Raw genomic sequence first — 21,898 nt, forward strand, 5'->3', positions numbered from 1 at the left:
CAGTTAGAACTGGACATGGAACAGTGGACTGGTTCCAAATTGGGAAAGGAGTATGTCAAGGCTGTATATTGTCACCCTGCTTATTTAACTTATATGCAGAGTACATCATGAGAAATGCCAGGCTGGCTGAAGGATAAGCTGGAATCAAAATTGCCGGGAGAAATATCAATAACCTCAGAAACGCAGATAACACCACCCTTATGACAGAAAGCAAAGAACTAAAGAGCCTCTTGGTGAAAGTGAAAGAGGAGAGTGAAAAAGTTGGCTTAAAGCTCAACATTCAGAAAACTAAGATCATGGCATCTGGTCCCATCACTTCATGGCAAATAGATGGGGTAACAATGAAAACAGTGAGAGACTTTATTTTTTGGGCTCCAAAATCACTGCAGATGGGGACTGCGGCCATGAAATTAAAAGATGCTTGCTCCTTGGAAGAAAAGCTATGTTCAACCAGGACAGCATATTAAAAAGCAAAGACCTTACTTGGCCAACAAAGGTCCATCTTGTCAAAACTATTGTTTTTCCAGTAGTCATGTATGGATGTGAGAGTTGGACCATAAAGCAAGCTGAGTGCTGAAGAACTGATGCTTTTGAACTGTGGTATTGGGAGAAGACTCTTGAGAGACCCTTGGACTGCAAGGAGATCCAACCAGTCCATCCTAAGGGAAATCAGTCCTGAATATACATTGGAAGGACTGATGCTGAAGCTGAAACTACAATACTTTGTCCACCTGATGGAAAGAACTGACTCACTAGAAAAGACCCTGATGCTGGGAAAGATTGAAAGCGGGAGAAGAGGAAAACAGCAGATGAGATGGTTGGATGACATCACCGACTCGATGGACATGAGTTTGAGTAACCTCCGGGAGTTGATTATGGACAGGGAAGCCTGGCGTGCTGCAGTCCATGGGGTCGCAAAGAGTTGGACCTGACTGAGAACTGAACTGAACCGAAAACTGCCACCAGAGGGAAAAAGCTAACTGCATGATGAGCAGACTGTAGCAAGGACAGGAGCTGCTCCATGTGCACACTTCCAAAACTGCGCTCAAGAAAACAAGAGCAACCCGACCCTGGAGCTGAAGATTCACTTCACTCCGAATAAGATGATGCTCACCAGAGCCTGCACCACAATTTCAGGATGCTGGTCAGAGCTGACTGTGCTGCTCTGCACGTAGCCACCACCTGCAAACCCTCGACGCTTTCATTTAAAAGCTCTTTCCCTGATTGGCAACTCAGACGTGGTTTGGGGGACACCAGTCTGCCATCTCCCCAGGTTGCCAGGTTCCTGAATAAGCATCTTGCTTCTCCCACCAACAAAACTTGTCTGTCTGCCAAACATGGAGTAGTGAGCAGCTGACCTTGAGTTTGGCTCCAGCTCCAGCTGGTAACAGTCATGGTGTATATATAATATGTTGGATTCAGTTTGCTAGAACTTGACGAGGATTTTTACACCTATACTCATAAGGGATATTGGTCTTTGTTTTTCTTTGTAGTCTCTCTTTCTGACTTTGGTATCTGGGTGATTCTGACCTCAGAGAATGAGTTAGGAAGTGCCCCTGCCTCTTCAGACTTTGGCAAGAGTCTGAAATAGATTACAGGCTGCTGTCTGCGAGGCTGCCACAGAGCTTAGACATGAGGGATGGAACCAGGGTAAGTTAAAATGCCGCACAGCCCTGTGCTGAAATTACACTATTTTTTCTTGATTAAGCACTCCTCTGATTTCTGCAAGACTTTCTCTACTTTCAGAGGCTGAAAATGTTGATTCTGATATTTTTTGCAAAATTTTTCCTGCTTTTGTGGAGAGATGGGCTTCGAGAATTTTCCACCCCACTATTTTTCTGTGTGGTTTTCCACAACTGGCACATGTTCCTGGTGATGGAGAGGCCAGCCCCGGATGTGGGCAGGGACTGGCTGCAGCTCTGGCACATGTGGCCTCATGTCCACCGTATGAGCTTCTCGGTGCCTCTGGTGTTAAAAATTGAGCAGATAAGTTTTGCATGTATCAGTGAAGATAGATGCCAGCTAAAAAGTACAAAAACTATCCCTGGTGGCTCAGAGGGTAAAGAATCTGCTTGCAGTGCAGGAGACCTGGGTTCGATCTCTGGGTCAGGAAGATCCCCTGGAGAAGGGAATGGCTACCTATTCCAGTTCTTGCCTGGGAAATTCCACGGGCAGCGGAGCCTTGAGGGCTACAGGCCATGGGGTCATAAAGAGCTGAACACGACTGAGTTACTTAGCGCACAAAGTGAAGGTAAAGACCCACAAAACAACAAAAGCAATGACAGATGACAGAATGGCAGCGTGGTGCCAACCATGACTTCACGCAGGGCCCGGACCCAAGTCTAGCTCTCAGTGCGGCCACTGGGCAACGGGTGGCCCCCACTCCAGCAGTCACCCCCCTACCTCGAGGTGTGATAGACACAGAATCAGGTGGCGCTGGACTGTCCTTACGTGGGGTCAGCGGCTTCTGGGTAAGAGCCACGCCATGGGGCTGGCTGGAGGGACTCTGGAATTGGCCCAGCAGGGAGGAAAACCTAAACCAGCACCCCATCGTGGGAGAGGACCAGACACTGACCACCTCAGGGCCCAGTGGGTGCAGGGCGGCCTCCCCCACCACACTTGCCTTTCGCTCCCGCGTCTGCCCAAGACCCAGATGGGTCAAACAGGCAGGTGTCCATTAGGCGGGTAACATGGTGTATAGTTTCTAGGGTACTTTTATTGCCCAAGAAAAACTTACAAAACTAATGAATATTGGAATTCAATAAATATGAACTACACAGCGTACTCTGTAGGTCCAGAATTGAAAGTGCAGGAAAAGCTTGCAGGCATAGAACGTCGCTGCCACCTCAGTAAACGAGGTTTGTGGACAAGCCCTTGGCCACCACAGCCGCCCTTCTGAGGGGACTCTGGAGGGGGAAGCGCAGGACCCTGGCCCCAGAGAGCTGAGGTGCAGCCAGAGGAATGATTCCAGTGAGCCCAGACACTTCCATCTTCCCGTTCATAGAACAGCTCTAAATCATTACTTAAGATGTCTGCTTTTTCTTTAAGTAACAGTAATCTTTTGATGTTCTGCCTACTTGGCTGTTGTTGCAAAACTCCTATATGTCCTGGCTCCTCCCTTATCTTCAGAGAGGCTTTCTCCCAGGCTTAAGGCCTCAGTTTCGTCTGCCAAATAAAACATAATTCTCAACATTTAGTTTGTGCCTTTTTTTCCAGTCAGCACCAGCAGAGACAGGTTTATTCAGGAATAGCAGAGGAAATGCAACTCAGGATATGCGAAGCATGGTGGAACACACGGAAACCCAGAGAACCTGGACAGAGGGAGAAGGGGGATATGGGAGGGGCGGGGATAACCAGAGTCCATTGGAGGAGCCAGGGTGCAAAGTAACGAGGTTTCCGGGGCTGGGCCTCTTAGGTCTCTGGCTGGGCTGTTGGTGGGGCGGGGGGCGGCAGAGAGAAGCCTGCTTCCTCTTGCTGGGTGGGAAGGGGAGAGGCCTTCCTGTTGGAGGTGTAGAGGGACATGTCTTCCTGTTTGGGGTTACCACTGATGCACTGAAGGCAAGACAGCTTAGCCTGCAGGCCTGTCCCAACTCCAACTTGGGCTCAGATTCCTTAATTGATTCCATGCCCCATTCCTTGCTTCAAAGCAATCCAACCCTGGATGGAAAAACAAGATCTTTAAGATAACTGAAGGGCAATCCATGTAAATCGGGCTATTTGTCAGCTTTGGGACACCCATAATTTGAGGTAGCCTTGGTTGATTGATGCTGACGCCTCTCTTCTGACCCGAGGGTCTGCAGAAGCCACAGCTCACGAGCACCCCTCAGTGCCCCTCACCAGGGGACAATTGGCAGCGGTGTCTGTGCTTGGGCAAGTCTTTGCTGGCAGCTGGAGGGTAAAGGGCAGTGTGCTCTTGCTGTATTTACATTCTGTTTTCTCTTCATGAGGGATCAGAGGCCTCTTGCTGGTCATCGAGCCTCCATAACACCTTAACCAGAAACTTCCAGGAGGCGCACATGGCTCCAGGTTTGCTGGAGAGTTTTTCCCCTGGCTCAGTGAAAACATAATGAGAAGCCTGTGCACAACCCGGGGAGAGCTGGGGGCTTTCACAAGGACATACTGGGTTGGCCGAAAGGTTGGTTCTGGTTTTCTTGTAACATTCTGTAATGATAGTATCCACTGGAGAGGAGCAAAATTTACTATCCCAAAATGTTTCTCTTTGGCATAAGGATTAATTTAGGCTGATTTTAAAAAAAGAAAATGAAACAGAAGATTTGGGAAGCTTTTATTGTCCGCTCCCCATAACAGCCTGAAATAATTTGGATAAAGGGTTTTTTGGAGATCAGAGTCCAGTCTGTGTCCCTGCCTGGCCCAGCGAACCTTTGCTTCCCAAACATTTGCTTTTCTGTTTCCAGGTCAGCTGCCCCCTTCAAGTCGTGAAGCCTACCCCAGCACCTTCCCTTGTCTTTAGTCGAAGATGGTGTTTAAGGTGAGGGTCTTGGCCATTTCGATGGTGATTCGGTTCTCCTGGGTCTCTCCCATGGATACATGTTGCTAAACTTTTGTGTGATTCTGTCCTAATTGTCTTATGACAACTTAATTCTTAGACCAGCCAAGAGAACCTAGAGGCGAACGGGGGTGCTTCCGCACACCAACAACAACTCCGGCCGACGAGAGTCCTTGCAGCTCAGCCACAGAAACCGCCAGCACCCTGCTCGCCGCGTCTCTCTGATGGACTTTGCTCATAGCTGCCCCTTCAACCGCTTCCTTTTTCTCTACAGAGTAACATCTTCCCCTTCGTTTCCCGAATGTGTTTACAGTTTTTGCTATGACTTTCTTGTCCTGAATTGCAGTTATCTGTTATTCCTGTGTGTAAACCTATTTGCTGGTAAAATGACTGGCTCTTTTCAAGAAGTCTGAAGAGAGTGGAGGCCTGGCCACGGCACCAACCCACCCTGTCCCTAAGGAGGGGGCACAGCCATAAGCCCAGGAACAGTCCTGCCAGCACGCCCACTCCCTCTGGAGCCACCCCAGGTCCCATGAGAAATGAGGGGGGCACCGCGGGAGGCTCCTCGGGGCAGGCCACATGGGCTGCTTGGTGCTGACCTGCAACCAGGAAGGACCCAAACCCTGCCTGGAGCGGGGACTTAGAACTGGGGGGCCAGTGCCCTTCAGAGGGGAGGCCTGTGCAGCTCAGGGCTGGCGGTGGGGGTGGGGCTCCTCTGGGCCTGGGCGTGAGGCTGAGTGGGGCCTGGCAGGGGCCCCGAGTGGGGACAGTGGGCGCTGCAGCAGGCTTGGGCCTGAGACCCCCAGGCTGGGGAAGGGTCCCCAGACCACATCCCTAAATAGGGAAGGGGGTGTGGCTAACACAGGGCCTGACTCGGGTGTTAAGGGAAGTAGAATTCATAACCCCAAATAAGCCTCTTTGGTACATTGATTATTTTAACTGGTTATTTTTAATTCTGAGGCTGAGTAGAAGTCAGCCTATGAGAGACATTTAATGAACAAGGCAAACTTCCCTGTAAGGGTGCCCCTATTGTACCAGGGGGCTTCCATTGTAGCTCAGTTGGTAAAGAATCTGCCTGCAGTGCGGGAGACCCAGGTTCGATCCCTGGGTCGGGAAGATCCCCTGGAGGAGGAAATGGCAACCCACTCCAGTATCCTTGCCTGGAAAATCTCATGGACAGAGGAGCCTGGTGGGCTGCAGTCCATGGTGGGGTCACAAAGAGTCGGACACGACTGAGCGACTAACACTGCTGTACCAGGCCCAGGGGGCGACCGCATTTCCTGGAAACTTTCATGGGTGGAGGCGGCGAGGATTGACCTCTGCAGGAAACCACCCTTATTTCTGTGCTTTTCGGGGTAACCTCCCCAAGGAGGCCTCTCCTGCCCTCCGCGGCCTCTCATCTTGAGCTCAGATGGCATTTAGGTGCTGACTTCAGCATTTGGGGAAGTTGCTCAGCTTTTCTGGGTCCCTCCCATAGACAGGAGGTATACGGGTTGGTAAACTGTTATTTTTCTCCTGTTAAACTGTCTTTTTATTATGACAGAGGGGAGTCCCAGCCAAAAACCTGGGAGGGTGGAAGGAAACCTCCAGCCCCTTCCAGCCTCTGGGAAAGGAGCCTCCCTCCCACTTATCCCGGTGTAACCTGATACTCAGTGGTTCACCCCACCTCCTAAGCCCAGCCCATTTCCACTTACGAAACAAAACCGGCCCAGGAAAAGGAAACTTAGGAGAAATCGAAACTCCTGGGTAAAGGAGGGCCCCCCAAGTGTGTGCTGGCCTCTGGACCACAGTTGCTCCGTCCTCACCATGAACCGCACATCCCAGCTCTTATTCACTGGGGCCCACGGGGCGGTGCCCCCAGCCTATGAGGTGCTCAAGGAGGAACACGAGGTGGCCATGCTGGGGGCGCCCCAGAGCCAGGCGCCCGTGACGACCACGGTGATCAACATCCCCAGGGAGACCGCTGTGCCCGACCACATCGTGTGGTCCCTGTTCAACACCCTCTTCATGAACTGGTGCTGCCTGGGCTTCGTGGCATTCGCCTACTCTGTGAAGGTGGGTGGGCACCTGGGGCGTCTCCAAGAAACTGGGAGCCTGGAGAGGTCCCTGCACAGACGACACGTGGGGTTGGGAGCCCCGTGTGTGTTGTTCTGCGTGTGTGTGTGTGTGTGTACACATGCAGGTTATGATGAGGCTGCAGGGGGTGCGTGGGGATGACCAGGGTCAGCCTTTTGTCCCCTGGTGGGTGAGGGGCCAGTGAGGCGGCCTGAGAGAAAGGATGGGAGAGCCCTGGGCCTCCTGGAGAGGCTGACTGTCTGTGGGAAAGCAGATGGAGACCCCAGAAGGGGAGGAGCGCTCACCGGCCACTGTCCCGCTCAGACTCCAGGGGACAGGCGGGCGTGGGTCCCCGCTGGGAAGAACGGGCAGTGGGGGACCAGCGGGGGAGGGCCTGAGCCACAGGCCCGGCAGTCACCTGGACCCTCACCACCTCTCCTCCTCCAGTCTAGGGATCGGAAGATGGTCGGCGACATCACTGGGGCCCAGAGCTACGCCTCCACCGCCAAGTGCCTGAACATCTGCTCCCTGGTCCTGGGCATCCTTCTGACTGTCGTCCTCATCATCGTCGTTTCCACCGGCTCCCTGATGATTGTTCAAGCAGTCTCAGAGCTCATGCAGAACTATGGAGGCCACTAGGCCCTGCCCACAGCCAGAGGCAGTCGCCTCTCTCCCTGCAGCCTATACAGGCACCTGCCACCGTGAAATAAAAGGAGGCATTTGTATGTGAGGGTGCTGTGTTTTGACCTGGGGAGGGGGCCCTTGAGAGTTCCAGCCTGGACGTGAGCCCGAGCCCACCTCCTCCCACCCCGCACTGTCCCACATGCTCTGCGGCTCCAGGCGGGGCCTGGCCTGTCTGGGGCCTTGGGCTGGGGCTGCAGTTACTGGTCAGGGGGGTTGGGGTGCGGGTTCCTCAAGGGAAGGGCCATGTTGGGCGCAGAACACCCTCGGCTCTGTTGACAAAACAGAGAAGAAAACCCTTAGAAGCCTGCAAATAAAAAGATAGCTTGGTGCCTTAGGATTTGCAATTGGAGAAATGCAGATTTGGGTGGCAAGTCAACTGTGCTCCAGGAAAGTCCAGATGGTGGAGATTACAACACGGCGAGGACGGTCCAGAGCAGTTAGGGTTAGGGTTAGTCGGGAGGTTCCAGAAAGGGGGCGGTGCCAACAGGAGGCCAGGGTCACAGGCAGCCGCTGACTGACTGGTGGCTAAACAAAGGTTTTCAGGGAGCAAAGAGCAGGAGTTCCGGGGGTTCTGAGGGCGGCCCGGCCAGGACGCTGGTCAGTGCCGGCTCTCCTGGCGCCCAGCTCCCTCTCACACCCTGCGACACGTCCCTCTCCTCACTGTCCTTCACACGGCCCCGCAGGCCCCCTCTGCCAGGAAGGCAACAAGAGCACAGCGTCCACCACTGCAGAGAGAGCCCTGTGCTGCTCAGCTAGAGGAGAGGCCCCTGCCCTGCCCCGCCCTCGACATCAGCCCCATCCCTGCTTCTGCCGTGGCCTCCAGACACGGGGGCACTCGAGGGGCAGGGCAGACCCGCCCACTGCCAGCTGGGCTGGGGCGTGTAGAGGGGCAGCGGAGCCACCCCCTCGTCCCGACTCCTCATGTGGGTGCCCCCTCCTCCCCATCTGTCCCTACCCCAGCCCCCTGACTTGGAGAGGCTGCAGAGGCTGGGATCCCAGAGTGGGCCAGGAGGGAGCCCCTCTCCCTGTGGGTCTGACACCCGTGAGCAGGGAGGGGCAGCACCAAGGAAGGAAGTCCTGGAGGAGGGACGGCTGGCAGGCACGTCCCTCGGGGTCGGGAAGGACTGCCTCCAAGGTGGGAAGAGCCAGTAGCCCGCAAAGCCCTGGAGTCGACAGGGGCGCTGCCCAGCGGCGCAGATCCCACTGGGTGGGCTGGGGAGGCAGAATCTTGCCGCATCAGCAGCGACAGGAAGGGAGCCAGGGGCGAGGCCAGGGGCACACCAGCCCGCCTGCCCACCCCCACCCGGGACTCATCTGCCCTGCTCTGCCCTCCCCCAGCTGGGACCAAACCTGGCATCTTAAGGAGCCTTGTCTTCTGAGCTCCTCCGAGGCCCAAGTCCAGGCAAAGCAGAGGCAGAGCCTTCTCCCCACGGGCTCCTTGGAAAAGGGACCAGTGGTGCCTTCCGGCCCTGCTGCCGACCCCCATGTCACCCTGGCCCAGGGCTCCAACCTCCCCGCTCTGTCCTCCCGCTCCCCCAACTCTTTCAGCCCAGCCCAGGTCACCCACAGCTGACAGGGGACACGGGACCGTCCACTGGGAACCAGGCCGGGGTGTGGCTCCGAGGACCACAGCTGCTCACGGCCCGGCCATCAGCACCCGGGGCCGTCGAGGGAAGGTCCCTCAGTTTCCCCTGCTTGATGCCTCAGGCCTCCTGTGAATTTTCAGAAGGTCCAGAACACGGGCCTTTGCGGCCTGCACCGGGGGCTCCCACCTAGCAGGACCCTCACCGCAAATCAGTGAAGCTCAGGCGGGCTACACTCAGTGCCACCAGCCCTCACGACTGCTGCCCACCTGAGAGGCTGTGGGGACCCCCTAGGGCCTGCCGGGGTTGGGGGTTCACAGGCCAGGGGTCAGGGCCACACATCTGTCCCTCCCATTCCTGCCTGGGAGACAGTCTTTCCTGGACTCAGAGAGGCAGTCTGCCAGCCTCTCCTCCCGCAGGACTCAGCGTCCCTGAGGCTGAGCCCTCCTGCTCTCATGTGGGACCCAAGAGAGGGTGGGCAACCTCATCTGAGCCACCGTCTTCCAGGGAGGATCCAAGTAGGGCCCAGTGGGGATGGGGCGTCCATCCCTCTGGGTGCCAGGAGGAGGGGAACCCGCTGTGAAGAGCTGCTGACTTCAGCGAGAGCTGGCCAACACTGGCCCTGGGCCCCGAGTGAGCCCAGGAGAGCCTGGGTCCCCACAGGGCGTGTGGACAGGGTCACCCCCCAGCGCAGCCTGTGGCTGCCGGGACTCCTCCAGCCTCTCGGGCTGACACCCAGGACACCCTGCGCAGGGCACAGTGGCTCAGCAGCTGGGGTGCGGCCCCCCACCCGCTCCCCCTGGGGCGTCAGAGACAGGAATACCTGCCCGGGTGTCTCTTCGCATTGGGCTAGGAGCAGCCCCATCTCCCCGTCTGCATCCCAGGCTCACAACGATGTCCCAGGTCCCCAGTGTCTGCGAGACCCTTCCACCCAGCAGGGCCCGCTGGTTTTGAGGGGAGGAAGGGGTCTTTCCTCTGGGGGTTCCTGTTGACCGCGGTGGGGTCACCAGCTCTGTTCTGGCCTTCTCAGTCAGCCCGCAGCTGACCGCTCTGGGCTCCCCAGAGGCCGCCAGGGTCATAGCCGTGTCCCCTCCGCAGGAGACATCACAACAGCTTCACAGACAAGGGCGCTTTATTGATTCAGTGGTTGACAATCTGTGTCTATAAACTGCTGCCTATGGCTTGGGGGCGGGGCGGGCCCGTGCCTAGGGTGCAAAGCCACCAAGGAAGGTGGAGGCCCTGGACTGCCTCCATGGACAGCGGCTAGTAGCCTCTATTGTTCGCCATCCTCAAAGCCATCTCGTAGGCTGCCATGTAGACAAAAATGAGAAGAACGATCGATCCAATGGTCAGAAAGATGCCCAGGACCAGGGCCCAGATGTTCAGGCACTTGGCGGTGGAGGCGTAGCTCTGGGCCCCAGTGATGTCGCCGACCATCTTCCGGTCCCTAGACTGGAGGAGGAGAGGTGGTGAGGGTCCAGGTGACCACCGGGCACTGTGGCTCAGGCCCTCCCCTGCTGCTCCCAGTCACCCGATGGGTCCTCACACTCCCGTTCCCTGGAGTCTGAACAGGACAGGGGCCGATGATACCCTCCCCTCTTGGGGCCTCTGTCTGAGTCCTCACAGAGAGTCAGCCTCTCTAGGAGCCCCAGGGCTCAGCCTGCCTTCCTCTCAGGCCCCTTCACCGGCCACTCACACACCAGGGGTCAGGGTCCTTGCAGCACCTTCCTCGTTTCCGGACCAGACTCCAGTTCTAAGGCTGAGTGTGAAGGCTGCGCCTTCCCTGATGAGGCTGGGAAGGAGGCCGTCTTGGGGTGCGAGAGACACAGACCCCCAGCTCCACCCCATGTGAACCCAGGCAGCCTCGCCATGAGTCTCCCTGGGAATGATCCCCCAGGCACACTCTCACACACACACAACACACATACGCAAAGAGCATGCACACAGACCCGTGCACACGGGGGCTCCCCAATGCATGTGCCATCTGGGCAGGGCCCTCTCCAGGCTCCCAGACACTTTCTTGGAGACGCCCTAGGTGCCCACCCACCTTCACAGAGTAGGCGAATGCCACGAAGCCCAGGCAGCACCCGTTCATGAAGACGGTGTTGAACAGGGACCACACGATGTGGTCGGGCACGGCGGTCTCCCTGGGGATGTTGATCACCGTGGTCGCCATGGGTGCCTGGTTCTGGGGCGCCCCCAGCAAGGCCACCTCGTGCTCCTCCTTGAACATGTCTTGTGTAGGGAGATCGATGTGCTGAAAGTAGATGGAAAGGTTGAGAAATAAGTTTCCTGTTTTATAGTCTGAGATGCCAGTGGATTTCAGTGGGCACTCCCATTCTGGGTTCGTTTTTATTTCTCATACTTTCTATTTCCTGTTGTTTCTAAATTGTTTGGATTGTCTGGGACCTTGTTGGGTGGAACAGATGCCTGAGGCTTCAATGTGACTTTATGGCCCCAATTCTCCCCGGGTGGCCCTGCTGGTGCCAAGGTCCTGCCAGCAGCCCTTCCAGCTAAACAGAGGCCTGGTTTCCAACCTGGGGAGAGCACTTGAGCTAATCATTAATCAGATTATTGACACGAGACTTTGTCTTTTTCTTAACTGTGGTAACGCACATACAACCCCACCTTAGCCGTGCCTACGCGCAGCTCAGGGGCGTGACGCACGTTCACGCTGTGCAGCGGCCACAGGCACCACCCGCCTCCACGACGTGCTCACCCTCCCGAAGGGACACGCCGTCCCCGGAAACACGCACTCCCCTCCGCTGCCCTCCTGCAGCCCCTGCCCCACCGTCCACTTCCTGTGTCAGTGAATCTGACGCCTGCAGGGTCCTTTTGTGAGTGGAGTCAGACAGGATATGTTGTTTGGTGACTGGCTTATTCCACTGGGCATCATGTCCTCAAGGTCCATCCACACTGTAGCATGAATTCCCTTCCTTCTGAAGGGTGAATAATACTCATTTGACTTATTTTAAAGATCCCTCCAGGTAAGTTTGGTAACAATTGATTTTTACACTGTTCCTTCTCATTCAGAATAAACAACAGTGTTTTAGGCAGCTTTCGGTGTTTAATATATTTTATAGCTATTACTCCAATCTCATATAATGTGAAGAATTCTTTAGTCTGAATGTCAGCCCAAGGGTGTTTGGCTGATGAGGGAAGCTGCTGCTGTTGCTAACTCACTTCAGTCCTGTCTGATTCTGTGCGACCCCATAGACAGCAGCCCACCAGGCTCCCCCGTCCCTGGGATTCTCCAGGCAAGAACACTGGACTGGGTTGCCATTTCCTTCTCCAATGCATGAAAGTGAAAAGTGAAAGTGAAGTCGCTCAGCCGTGTCCAACCCTCAGCGACCCCATGGACTGCAGCCTTCCAGGCTCCTCCGTCCATGGGATTTTCCAGGCAAGAGTACTGGAGTGGGGTGCTATTGCCTTCTCCATGAGGGAAGCTACATTTTGCCATAATTAGAGACTCACTTTCATCTTTCTGGCAGGGATGAAGCAAGAAAAAACATACTGCACATCACGAGTCCACGTTTACAGGCCTCTTTATAGACAGTGTTTTCCAGTTTTGTGATCAGTTCACCTCAGTCGCTCAGTCGTGTCCGACTCTTCAAGACCCCATGAATCGCAGCACGCCAGGCCTCCCTGTCCAGCACCAACTCCCGGAGTTCACTCAGACTCACGTCCATCGAGTCAGTGATGCCATCCAGCCATCTCATCCTCTGTCGTCCCTTCTCCTCTGCCCCCAATTCCTCCCAGCATCAGAATCTTTTCCAATGAGTCAACTCTTCGCATGAGGTGGCAAAGTACTGGAGTTTCAGCTTTAGCATCATTCCTTCCAAAGAAATCCCAGGGCTGATCTCCTTCAGAATGGACTGGTTGGATCTCCTTGCAGTCCAAGGGACTCTCAAGAGTCTTCCTCAACACCACAGTTCAAAAGCATCAATTCTTCGGCACTCAGCCTTCTTCACAGTCCAACTCTCACATCTACACATGACCACTGGAAAAACCATAGCCTTGACTAGACGAACCTTTGTTGGCAAAATAATGTCTCTGCTTTTAAATATGCTATCTAGGTTGGTCATAACTTTCCTTCCAAGGAGTAAGCGTCTTTTAATTTCATGGCTGCAATCACCATCTGCAGTGATTTTGGAGCCCCCCAAAAATAAAGTCTGACACTGTTTCCACTGTTTCCCCATCTATTTCCCATGAAGTGATGGGACCAGAAGCCATGATCTTCATTTTCTGAACGTTGAGCTTTAAGCCAACTTTCCTACTCTCCTCCTTCATTTTCATCAAGAGGCTTTTTAGTTCCTCTTCAATTTCTGCCATAAGGGTGGTGTCATCTGCATATCTGAGGTTATTGATATTTCTCCCGGAAATCTTGATTTCAGCTTGTGCTTCTTCCAGCCCAGCGTTTCTCATGATGTACTCTGCATATAAGTTAAATAAGCAGGGTGACAATATACAGCCTTGATGTACTCCTTTTCCTATTTGGAACCAGTCTGTTGTTCCATGTCCAGTTCTAACTGTTGCTTCCTGACCTGCATACAGGTTTCTCAAGAGGCAGGTCAGGTGGTCTTGTATTCCCATCTCTTTCAGAATTTGCCACAGTTTCTTGTGATCCACACAGTCAAAGGCTTTGGCATAGTCAATAAAGCAGAAATAGATGTTTTTCTGGAACTCTCTTGCTTTTTCCATGATCCAGGGATGTTGGCAATTTGATCTCTGGTTCCTCTGCCTTTTCTAAAACCAGCTTGCACATCAGGAAGTTCATGGTTCACATATTGCTGAAGCCTTTCTTGAAAATTTTGAGCACTACTTTACTAGCGTGTGAGATGAGTGCAATTGTGCAGTAGTTTGCACATTCTTTGGCATTGCCTTTCTTTGGGATTGGAATGAAAACTGACCTTTTCCAGTCCTGTGGCCACTGCTGAGTTTTCCAAATTTGCTGGCATATTGAGTGGAGCACTTTCATAGCACCATCTTTGAGGATTTGAAATACCTCAACTGGAATTCCATCACCTCCACTAGCTTTGTTCATAGTGATGCTTTCTAAGGCCCACTTGACTTCACCTTCCAGGATGTCTGGCTCTAGGTGAGTGATCACACCATTGTGATTATCTGGGTCGTGAAGATCTTTTTTGTACAGTTCTTCTGTGCATTCTTGCCATCTCTTCTTAAAATCTTCTGCTTCTGTTAGGTCCATACCATTTCTGTCCTTTATTATGCCCATCTTTGCATGAAGTGTTCCCTTGGTATCTCTAGTCTTTCCCATTCTGTTGTTTTCCTCTATTTCTTTGCATTGATCACTGAGGAAGGCTTTTTTATTTCTCCTTGCTATTCTTTGGAACTCTGCATTCAGATGGGAATATCTTTTCTTTTCTCCTTTGCTTTTCACTTCTCTTCTTTTCGCAGCTATTTGTAAGGCCTTCTCAGACAGCCATTTTGCCTTTTCGAATTTCTTTTCCATGGGGATGGTCTTGATCCCTGTCTCCAGTACAATGTCACGAACCTCCGTCCATAGTTCATCAGGCACTCTGTCTATCAGATCTAGTCCCTTAAATCTATTTCTCAGTTCTGCTGTATAAATCATAAAGGATTTGATTTAGGTCATACCTGAATGGTCTAGTGGTTTTGCCTACTTTCTTCAATTTAAGTCTGAATTTGGCAATAAGGAGTTCATGATCTGAGCTACAGTCAGCTCCTGGTCTTTTTTTTGCTGACTGTATAGAGCGTCTCCATCTTTGGCTGCAAAGAATATAATCAATCTGATTTTGGTGTTGACCATCTGGTGATGTGCATGTATAGAGTTTTCTCTTGTGTTGTTGGAGGAAGGTGTTTGCTATGACCAGTGCGTTCTCTTGGGAAAACTCAATTAGCCTCTGCCCTGCTTCATTTTGTACTCCAAGGCCAAATTTGCCTGTTACTCCAGGGTTTCCTGACTTCCTACTTTTGCATTCCAGTCCCTATAATGAAAAGGACATCTTTTGGGGTGTTAGTTCTAAAAGGTCTTGTAGGTCTTCATAGAACCGTTCAACTTCAGCTTCTTCAGCATTACTGGTCGGGGCATAGACTTGGATTACTGTGATAGTGAATGGTTTGCCTTGGAAACGAACAGAGAAGGGATCAGAGGGCAGACAGACTGAAAACCACAATCACAGACAGCTAGCCAATCTGATCATATGGACCACAGCCTTGTCTAACTCAATAAAACTAAGCCATGCCGTGTGGGGCCACCCAAGACGGACAGGTCATGGTAGAGAGGTCTGACAGAATGTGGTCCACTGGAGAAGGGAATGGCAAACCACTTCAGTATTCTTGCCTTGAGAACCCCATGAATGGTACAAAAAGGCAAAAAGATAGGACACTGAAAGATGAACTCCCTAGTTTGGTAGGTGCCTAATACGTTACTGGAGCTCAGTGGAGAAATATCTCCAGAAAGAATGAAGGGATGGAGCCAAAGCAAAAACAATACCCAGTGTGGATGTGACTGGTGATAGAAGCAAGGTCTGATACTGTAAAGAGCAATATTTCATAGGAACCTGGAATGTTAGGTCCATGAATCAAGCAAATTGGAAGTGGTCAAACAGGAAATGGCAGGAGTGAACGTTGACATTCTAGGAATCAGCAAACTAAGATGGGCTGGAATGGGTGAATTTAACTCAGATGACCATTATATCTACTACCGTGGGCAGGAATCCCTTAGAAGAAATGGAGTAGCCATCATGGTCAACAAGAGTCCGAAATGCAGTACTTGGATGCAATCTCAAAAACGCCAGAATGATCTCTGTTTGTTTCCTGTTTTTGTAGGCGCAGTTAATAGATTACTTCACAGTCACATCCAAAGTGAGATGGCATCGCAATGCCTAGACCCATTAGAGAAAATCAGGCAGAACAGTAAAACTTTCTTCTAGGGCTTCAGAAAAGAGATTCTGACTACAGATATCCTGCTTTTCTGTCTCTTTAATACGATTTCATTGTCATTTTACCGTCTCCCGTCTGTCTTGCAGTAGAATTGACGTGTGCCAATTCCAATGCTGGATAGGGTTAATTTGTATTTGGAACATGAATATGATACACGGGAATAGGGTTAAATGTTTTGGGTCATATAGTTAGCCATCAAAGTCAAGGTCTTAGTCAGTCAGTCACGTCCAATTCTTTGTGACCCCATGGGCTGTAGCCCACCAGGCTCCTCTGTCCATGGAATTCTCCAGGCAAGAACACTGGAGTGGGCGCCATTATCTTCTTCAGGGGATCTTCCCGACCCAGGCATCGAACCCAGGTCTCCTTGAGCCATCTTGAGCCACCAGGGAAGCCCTATAATTAGCCATGTTGAGTTTTCAAAACAAATTTCAGATTTGCTACCATTCTGGGGCTTCCTCTGTGGCTTGGTGGTAAAGAATCTGCCTGCCAATGCAGGAGACGAGAGTTTGATCCCAGTCGGGAAGATCCCCTGGAGGATGAAATTGCAACCCACTCCAGTACTTTCGCCTGGAGCGTCCCGTGGACAAAGGAGCCTGGTGGGCCACACTGCATGCAGTCACAGAGAGCTGGACACGACTGAGCCACTGAGCGTAAAAGCCTTTCTCTCCTTGGCTGCTCTGCCAGCCCTGTGCAGAGCTGAAGTTCCCAAGGGTGGAGCATTTGGCCAGCAGGATCCTGGGGGAAGGAGCCTCCTGTCTGCTCTAGGTAAGAAGAGAGCATTCCCAGGTGGTGCTAGGTCCATAGGGCCGCACAGAGTCAGACACGACTAAAGTGATTTAGCACACGTGTTGAATTCAATTGTTGACAGGTATTGTTTAGTTCCCAAGTCATGTCCAACTCTCTGGGACCCCATGAACTGCAGCACGCCAGACTTCCCTGTCCTTCACTATCTCCCTCAAACTCATGGCTATTGAGTCAGTGATGCCATCCAACCATCTCATCCTCTATTGCCCCCTTCTCCTCCTGCGCTCAATCTTTCACAGCATCTGGGTCTTTTCCAATGAATCGGCTCTTTACATTAGGTGGCCAAAGTATTAGAGCTTCAGCTTCAGCATCAGTCCTTCCAACAAATATTCAGGTATAAACTGCTTTATAAAAGGGTGGGGACAAGGGCAGGGCCATAGCCCCAGGTGCAGGACTAGCAGTGGACAGGGGAGCTCGTGGGGTGCCTGTCATGGGCAATAGCCTCTGCTATCCTGCACAAACTATAAAGTCCTCTGGTGGCGGTCAGGTCTGCACACACAAGAACAATCAACCTGATGGTCAGAAGGAGGCCCAGGCCCAGGGCGCAGATGTCCAGGCACTGGGCAGTGGAGCGTGGCTCTGGGCCCCGGTGGTATTGGCCGCCATCTTCCGGCCCCTAGACTAGGGGAGAAGAGGTCGTGAGGGTCCAGGTGATAGCCAGGGGCTGTGACTCAGGGGCCCCCCTGCTGGACTGCAGTGCCCATCCTTCCCGATGGGGACCCACCCTGCCCATCCCCTGGGGCCTGAGCAGGCCAGTGCCTGGTGGGCCCCCCACTCCTGGGCCTCCATCTCTTCCTCCCAGACTCTCAGCCTCCCCAGGAGCCTCGGGGCTCACCCTCCCTCAGCTCTGGCCCCTCCGCTGGCCACTCACCCACCAGGGGGCAGTGTCCTTTCAGCACCTTTCTGTTTTCTGGACCAGATTTGAGATCTGAATTTATCTGAGTGTGAAGGATGTACCTTTTCTAAGGAGGCTGGGAAGGAGGACGTCTTGGGACAATGGAGACAGAGACCCCCCCACCCCCGCCCCTTGGGCACCCACAGCCTTGCCTTGGTCGCACTGGGCAACCAATCTCTCACTGGGAGGGTCCCTCAAGCTGCAGTTTTCAGAGTTCCCTATTTTGGATGTAAAACCCCAGCCCCCCAAATCTGTCTCAGCACCTATGTGGGAACTGTGAATCCCAACGCACAGTTTCCGGTCGGTGTGGGGCCCCCAGCTGCACTATTCACATGTGGAGTTCTGCTGGTCCAATCCTTCCCAGTCCTCAGACTCCACGTTAGGAACTGTTGGTGTTTACCATCCGGAGTCAGGCTGGGTCTCATTTAAAAACCGAACTGCATCTTGAAATGAGTTACTTCCAGTTTAAGCTGGAGTGGGTCTCGTGCAAGTCCTACTGGGAATGCAGAATTTGCAAGTTAGAAAGACAAGCAGCAAAAACTGGTGCAGATTAAGCGTTTAAAAGCTGCTACACCACTGCCCTCCTGACCTGAGGACTCACGTGTCAGGGCAGGTTGGTTATGGAATTGGTTGTATTGACTCCAGATTGCTCATCAAACCCAAGAAAACTGAGCAGCGAGGTACACCACGAATCACGCACAATCTGCATTGCAGCGGCAAGTCCTTTTGAGGTATTAGTTTGTCTCAGACAGAACCCAAGGATTAGATATAAGAAAGGAGCTCGCCACCTGCCGGCACAACTGTTTACTTTATATCTAAGAACTGTCCCAGAAGCTGTATATATCACAAAAACGGCAAAGTCCTACTAAAACCTAGAACAGAATGACCATTTATGAGGGATATTCCAAATAGGTAAGATCACATAAGAGGTGGACCTGGAAGCAAACTTCCTGAATCAAAGAAGTTGAATGGAACATGTGCTTCCTGCTGTAACAAGCCCACTCTGGCTGCTGTAGAGGGAATGCAGAGCAGCTGCGCTAATCCAGGGGAAGGGCGCTTGACTTGGCCTCAGTGGCGCTGAGATTCTGCCCAATCAGGAATTGGGACCAAGTGGATTCGGTGTGAGGGGCAGGGGAATGGGTGGAGCTGGATGGGTGAGGGACGTATAATTAAAGCCCAATACATTAAAATTCCTTTAAGAAATGAGTAATACAAAGATTAAGGCACATCTGATACAGCTTCTTGAAGGGCTGCTCAAAGATTTATAGGCAGAGGATAAATTGGCTCTGATGAGAGAAAGAAGACGATGTGTCTCAGCGCTCACCTCTTCCAGTGGCAGGTAAAGTGTGCAGAAGAGGACCATCATGCAAGATGGCCAGTGGCCACCTCCTGTGCCGGGAGCGGGGACTGGGCAGAGGGTACAGTGGAGTGAATGCTTGTGTTCCCCCAAATTCCTACTGAAATCCTAAAGTGATGGTATTAGGAGGTTAGAAGGTCATGGGGATCCCTCCCTCAGCTCCTTCCACCAGTGAGGAGCAGGGAAAAGTAGGCTGTCTGCAATAAGGGCCCATCCACGCTGGCACCCTTATCTTGGACCTTCAAGCCTTTGGAAAAGTGAGAGATACATTTCTATTATTTATGAGTCACTGGTCTGGGCACTAGCTATAGCAGTCCCAACTCAGACAGAAGGTTTGGGAGCCTGAGGTCTCTCTTAGCCGGTGCAGGCTGGAGAGCCAGGAGCCCTCCTCCACGGAGCGGGCACTTGGTTACATCAATCTCAGTCAGTTCACTCAGTCGTGTCCAACTCTAGGACCCCATGGACTGCAGCACCCCAGGCTTCCCTGTCCATCATCAACTTCTGGAGCTTGCTCAAACTTACGTCCATCGAGTCAGTGATGTCATCCAACCATCTCATCCTCTGTCGTCCCCTTCTCCTCCTGCATTCAATCTTTCCCAGCATCAGGGTCTTTTCCAATGAGTCAGCTCTTTGCATCAGGTGGCCAAAGTATTGGAGTTTTAGCTTCAGCATCAGTCCTTCCAATGAATACTCGGACTGATTTCCTTTAGGATGGACTGGTTTGCTCTCCTTGCAGTCCAAGGGACTCTCAAGAGTCTTCTCCAACACCACAGTTCAAAAGTATCAATTCTTTGGTGCTCAGCTTTCTTTATAGTCCAACTCTCACATCCAATCTGGCCCTTGACATACATGTAATTCGCAGGCACACAGATGCTGCTGGCCCGTCTGGAGGGAGATGAGACCAGGCTTAAGACATAAAAAGCTCATCCCCCACAAACAGCTCTGGACTGGGGAGGAAGAAGCAGCCAGCCTGAGCGGCAGCTGACTGCCATGAGGGAGGAGGGCTGCCTGCAGCCTCCACCAGCAGGGCCAGGTCACAGCCCGCCCCTCAACACGCGCACCGCAGGCTTTCTCTCTCCACACTCCGTTTTCTCCTTAGCACTGTCCAGTTCCACCTGGACGTGGCCTGCTTCCTTCCACCGGCACTCACGGGGACTGTCATATCCCTAAGGCTGGACACGGGTGATCAGACGGTGATCTGGGCATTGCCGAGGACAGCAGAAGCCAAGGCGGCCACCCAGCCACAGCGGCCCTGACCCGGTGCCTCCACCCGCTTTTGTCCGCGGGGGGGGGGCTCTGGTGGGCAGACCGCAGCCACCGCGTGCCTCGGCCGGCCGCCTTCGATGGGGGCTTCCCAGCTGGACCCCAGGATAGGAGGCGCTCTGGCGGCTCCCCACCGCCCGCCAGCCTGTGGGGTAGCGTTTCCCGGTGAGGGGGTAGCTCTCTGAGGGGCGGGGCTCCCTGCGGGGCGGGCGGTGGGCTCGCGGGCGGGGCGGCGCTCGGCGGGCTGTCATTTGTCGTTATATTTAGCGGCGGGCGATCAGCCGGGCGGCGGCGAGGGCTATAAGCGGCGGGGCGCCCACCCTCGAAGCAGGAGTCCGAGCGAGGAGACGGCGCTGGAACCCATGGACACGTCGTATCCCCGCGAGGACCCCGGGCCCCGACGCCCCGCAAGGCGGACGGCAACGCCCACACGGCCCTGACGCTGGGGGCACCGCGACCCCCACCTCGAGACCACTTGATCTGGTCCGTGTTCAGCACCCTCTACCTGAACCTGTGCTGTCTCGGCTTCCTGGCGCTGGCCTACTCCATCAAGGTGGGCCTGGGGGGCTTCATGGGGGCCCAGGAGCATTTCATGGGGGCTGCTTGTCAAGCCGGGATGCAGGAGGACTCTGCTGGGTTTCCTCCAGCCTGATGGTGGGGGGAGGCCTGCCTCCCATGAGGGCTTCTGAGTCTGACTGCTGTTCATAAAAATGAAGGGCGGTGTCTAGTCTGTCCCAAAGGACCAGGGTAGATCAGACCTTACCCAAGGGGGTCTCTTCTTTCAAATGGGGCTTTTCACACGTGGGGGCTCCTGTTAGCACAGCTCCCTAGCTTCAGCGCCTGTGGTGGCGCCTCCCAGCACCAATGAGGGCTCCCTACCCTTGGGAGTCCTAGAGGTAGATGCTGGCTTGAGATGGCCACTGGGTCATTAACTGGAGTGGGAGGGTGCAGAGGCTCCCTTCAGCCCCCTTAGGCTGAACCTTTTACCACCCAAGGCCCCCCAAGGAAGGTCAGCCCATGTGTCCAGCTGGGGGCAGTGAAGGGAGTGACTCCAGCCCAGACAGTATCCCCTCAGGCCTCTCCCCTCCATCCAGGTTTGGGTCCAGCATGGGTCCCCCAAGGTGTGGACCCAGTGGCTGTGTGGGATGGGGGTGGCGGGGCCACCAGTCCCCGCGAACCTGTAGAGACCTGGCCCTGCTGCCGGTTCACAGGCCCGAGACCAGAAGGTGGCTGGAGATCTGGAGGCAGCCCGGCGTCTCGGCTCCAAAGCCAAGTGCTACAACATCCTGGCCACGATGTGGGCGCTCGTGCCACCGCTCCTGCTCCTGGTGCTGGTGGTGACCGGCGCCCTGCACCTGTCTCGGCTGGCCAAGGGCTCCGCGCCTTCTTCAGCACCAAGTTCGACGACGCCGACTATGACTGACAGGCCGGGCCCTGTCCCTGTCCTGACCAGGGACCCCAACCCCGGGGCTCTACCCCAGCCCCCTGGAGCCCTGACCATCTACAGGGCTGAGGCCCACCCCTGCCCTAGCCCGGGCACCTAACACTGACTCTGAAGGTCTTTCACTTGGGCCTCAGGGACTTCCCCTCAGCTCGATGCCCCCAGTTCCCTAACCCCTGGCCCTCAGGCCAGCTCCTTCCTCCCCACTCACCAGCCTCGGCTGTTCAATTAAAAAGACCTGGTTCCAGAAAGTGCCTTCTGGGACTGTTCCTGGCTGGGGCTGGGAGGGCGTCTTCCCGAGGGGAGCTACCCTAGGGACCACCACAGCCAAGTCCCCCTGGACTGCCCCAGCATCCGCGGCGGGCTGCTGTGTCCGCTGGCT

The 21,898-nt window shown here is 53.9% G+C and overlaps 2 protein-coding genes and 1 pseudogene across 2 annotated transcripts; 2 read left to right on the plus strand and 1 right to left on the minus strand.

Moving 5' to 3' along the window:
- The first annotated feature begins 6,208 nt into the window (after positions 1–6,208).
- Positions 6,209–7,287, plus strand: LOC102407177 (interferon-induced transmembrane protein 3). The gene is made up of 2 exons (XM_006046918.4): positions 6,209–6,562; positions 7,010–7,287. Exons 1-2 carry the CDS (start codon positions 6,314–6,316, stop codon positions 7,199–7,201), a joined length of 441 nt encoding a protein of 146 aa, XP_006046980.3. The 5' UTR covers positions 6,209–6,313; the 3' UTR covers positions 7,202–7,287.
- A 2,656-nt stretch (positions 7,288–9,943) lies between these two features.
- Positions 9,944–11,086, minus strand: LOC102411782 (interferon-induced transmembrane protein 1). Its single transcript, XM_025287141.3, has 2 exons — positions 10,877–11,086; positions 9,944–10,281 (listed from the first exon to the last, which is right to left on the minus strand). Exons 1-2 carry the CDS (start codon positions 11,060–11,062, stop codon positions 10,093–10,095), a joined length of 375 nt encoding a protein of 124 aa, XP_025142926.3. The 5' UTR covers positions 11,063–11,086; the 3' UTR covers positions 9,944–10,092.
- Positions 11,087–20,107: 9,021 nt separating this feature from the next.
- On the plus strand, positions 20,108–21,767 carry LOC123465831 (annotated as a pseudogene).
- The last annotated feature ends 131 nt before the right edge of the window (positions 21,768–21,898 follow it).

This window comes from Bubalus bubalis, chromosome 5 (assembly GCF_019923935.1).
Source record: "Bubalus bubalis isolate 160015118507 breed Murrah chromosome 5, NDDB_SH_1, whole genome shotgun sequence".
Classification (NCBI taxonomy): domain Eukaryota; kingdom Metazoa; phylum Chordata; class Mammalia; order Artiodactyla; family Bovidae; genus Bubalus; species Bubalus bubalis.

Bases quoted from the DNA above. Each gene is read 5' to 3' on its own strand.
- LOC102411782 (XM_025287141.3), bottom strand. From the start codon at position 11,062: ATGTTCAAGGAGGAGCACGAGGTGGCCTTGCTGGGGGCGCCCCAGAAC. The intron at 10,282-10,876 runs GTGGGTGGGCAC...CTCCTCCTCCAG, and splicing joins CATTCGCCTACTCTGTGAAG to TCTAGGGACCGGAAGATGGT.
- LOC102407177 (XM_006046918.4), top strand. From the start codon at position 6,314: ATGAACCGCACATCCCAGCTCTTATTCACTGGGGCCCACGGGGCGGTG. The intron at 6,563-7,009 runs GTGGGTGGGCAC...CTCCTCCTCCAG, and splicing joins CATTCGCCTACTCTGTGAAG to TCTAGGGATCGGAAGATGGT.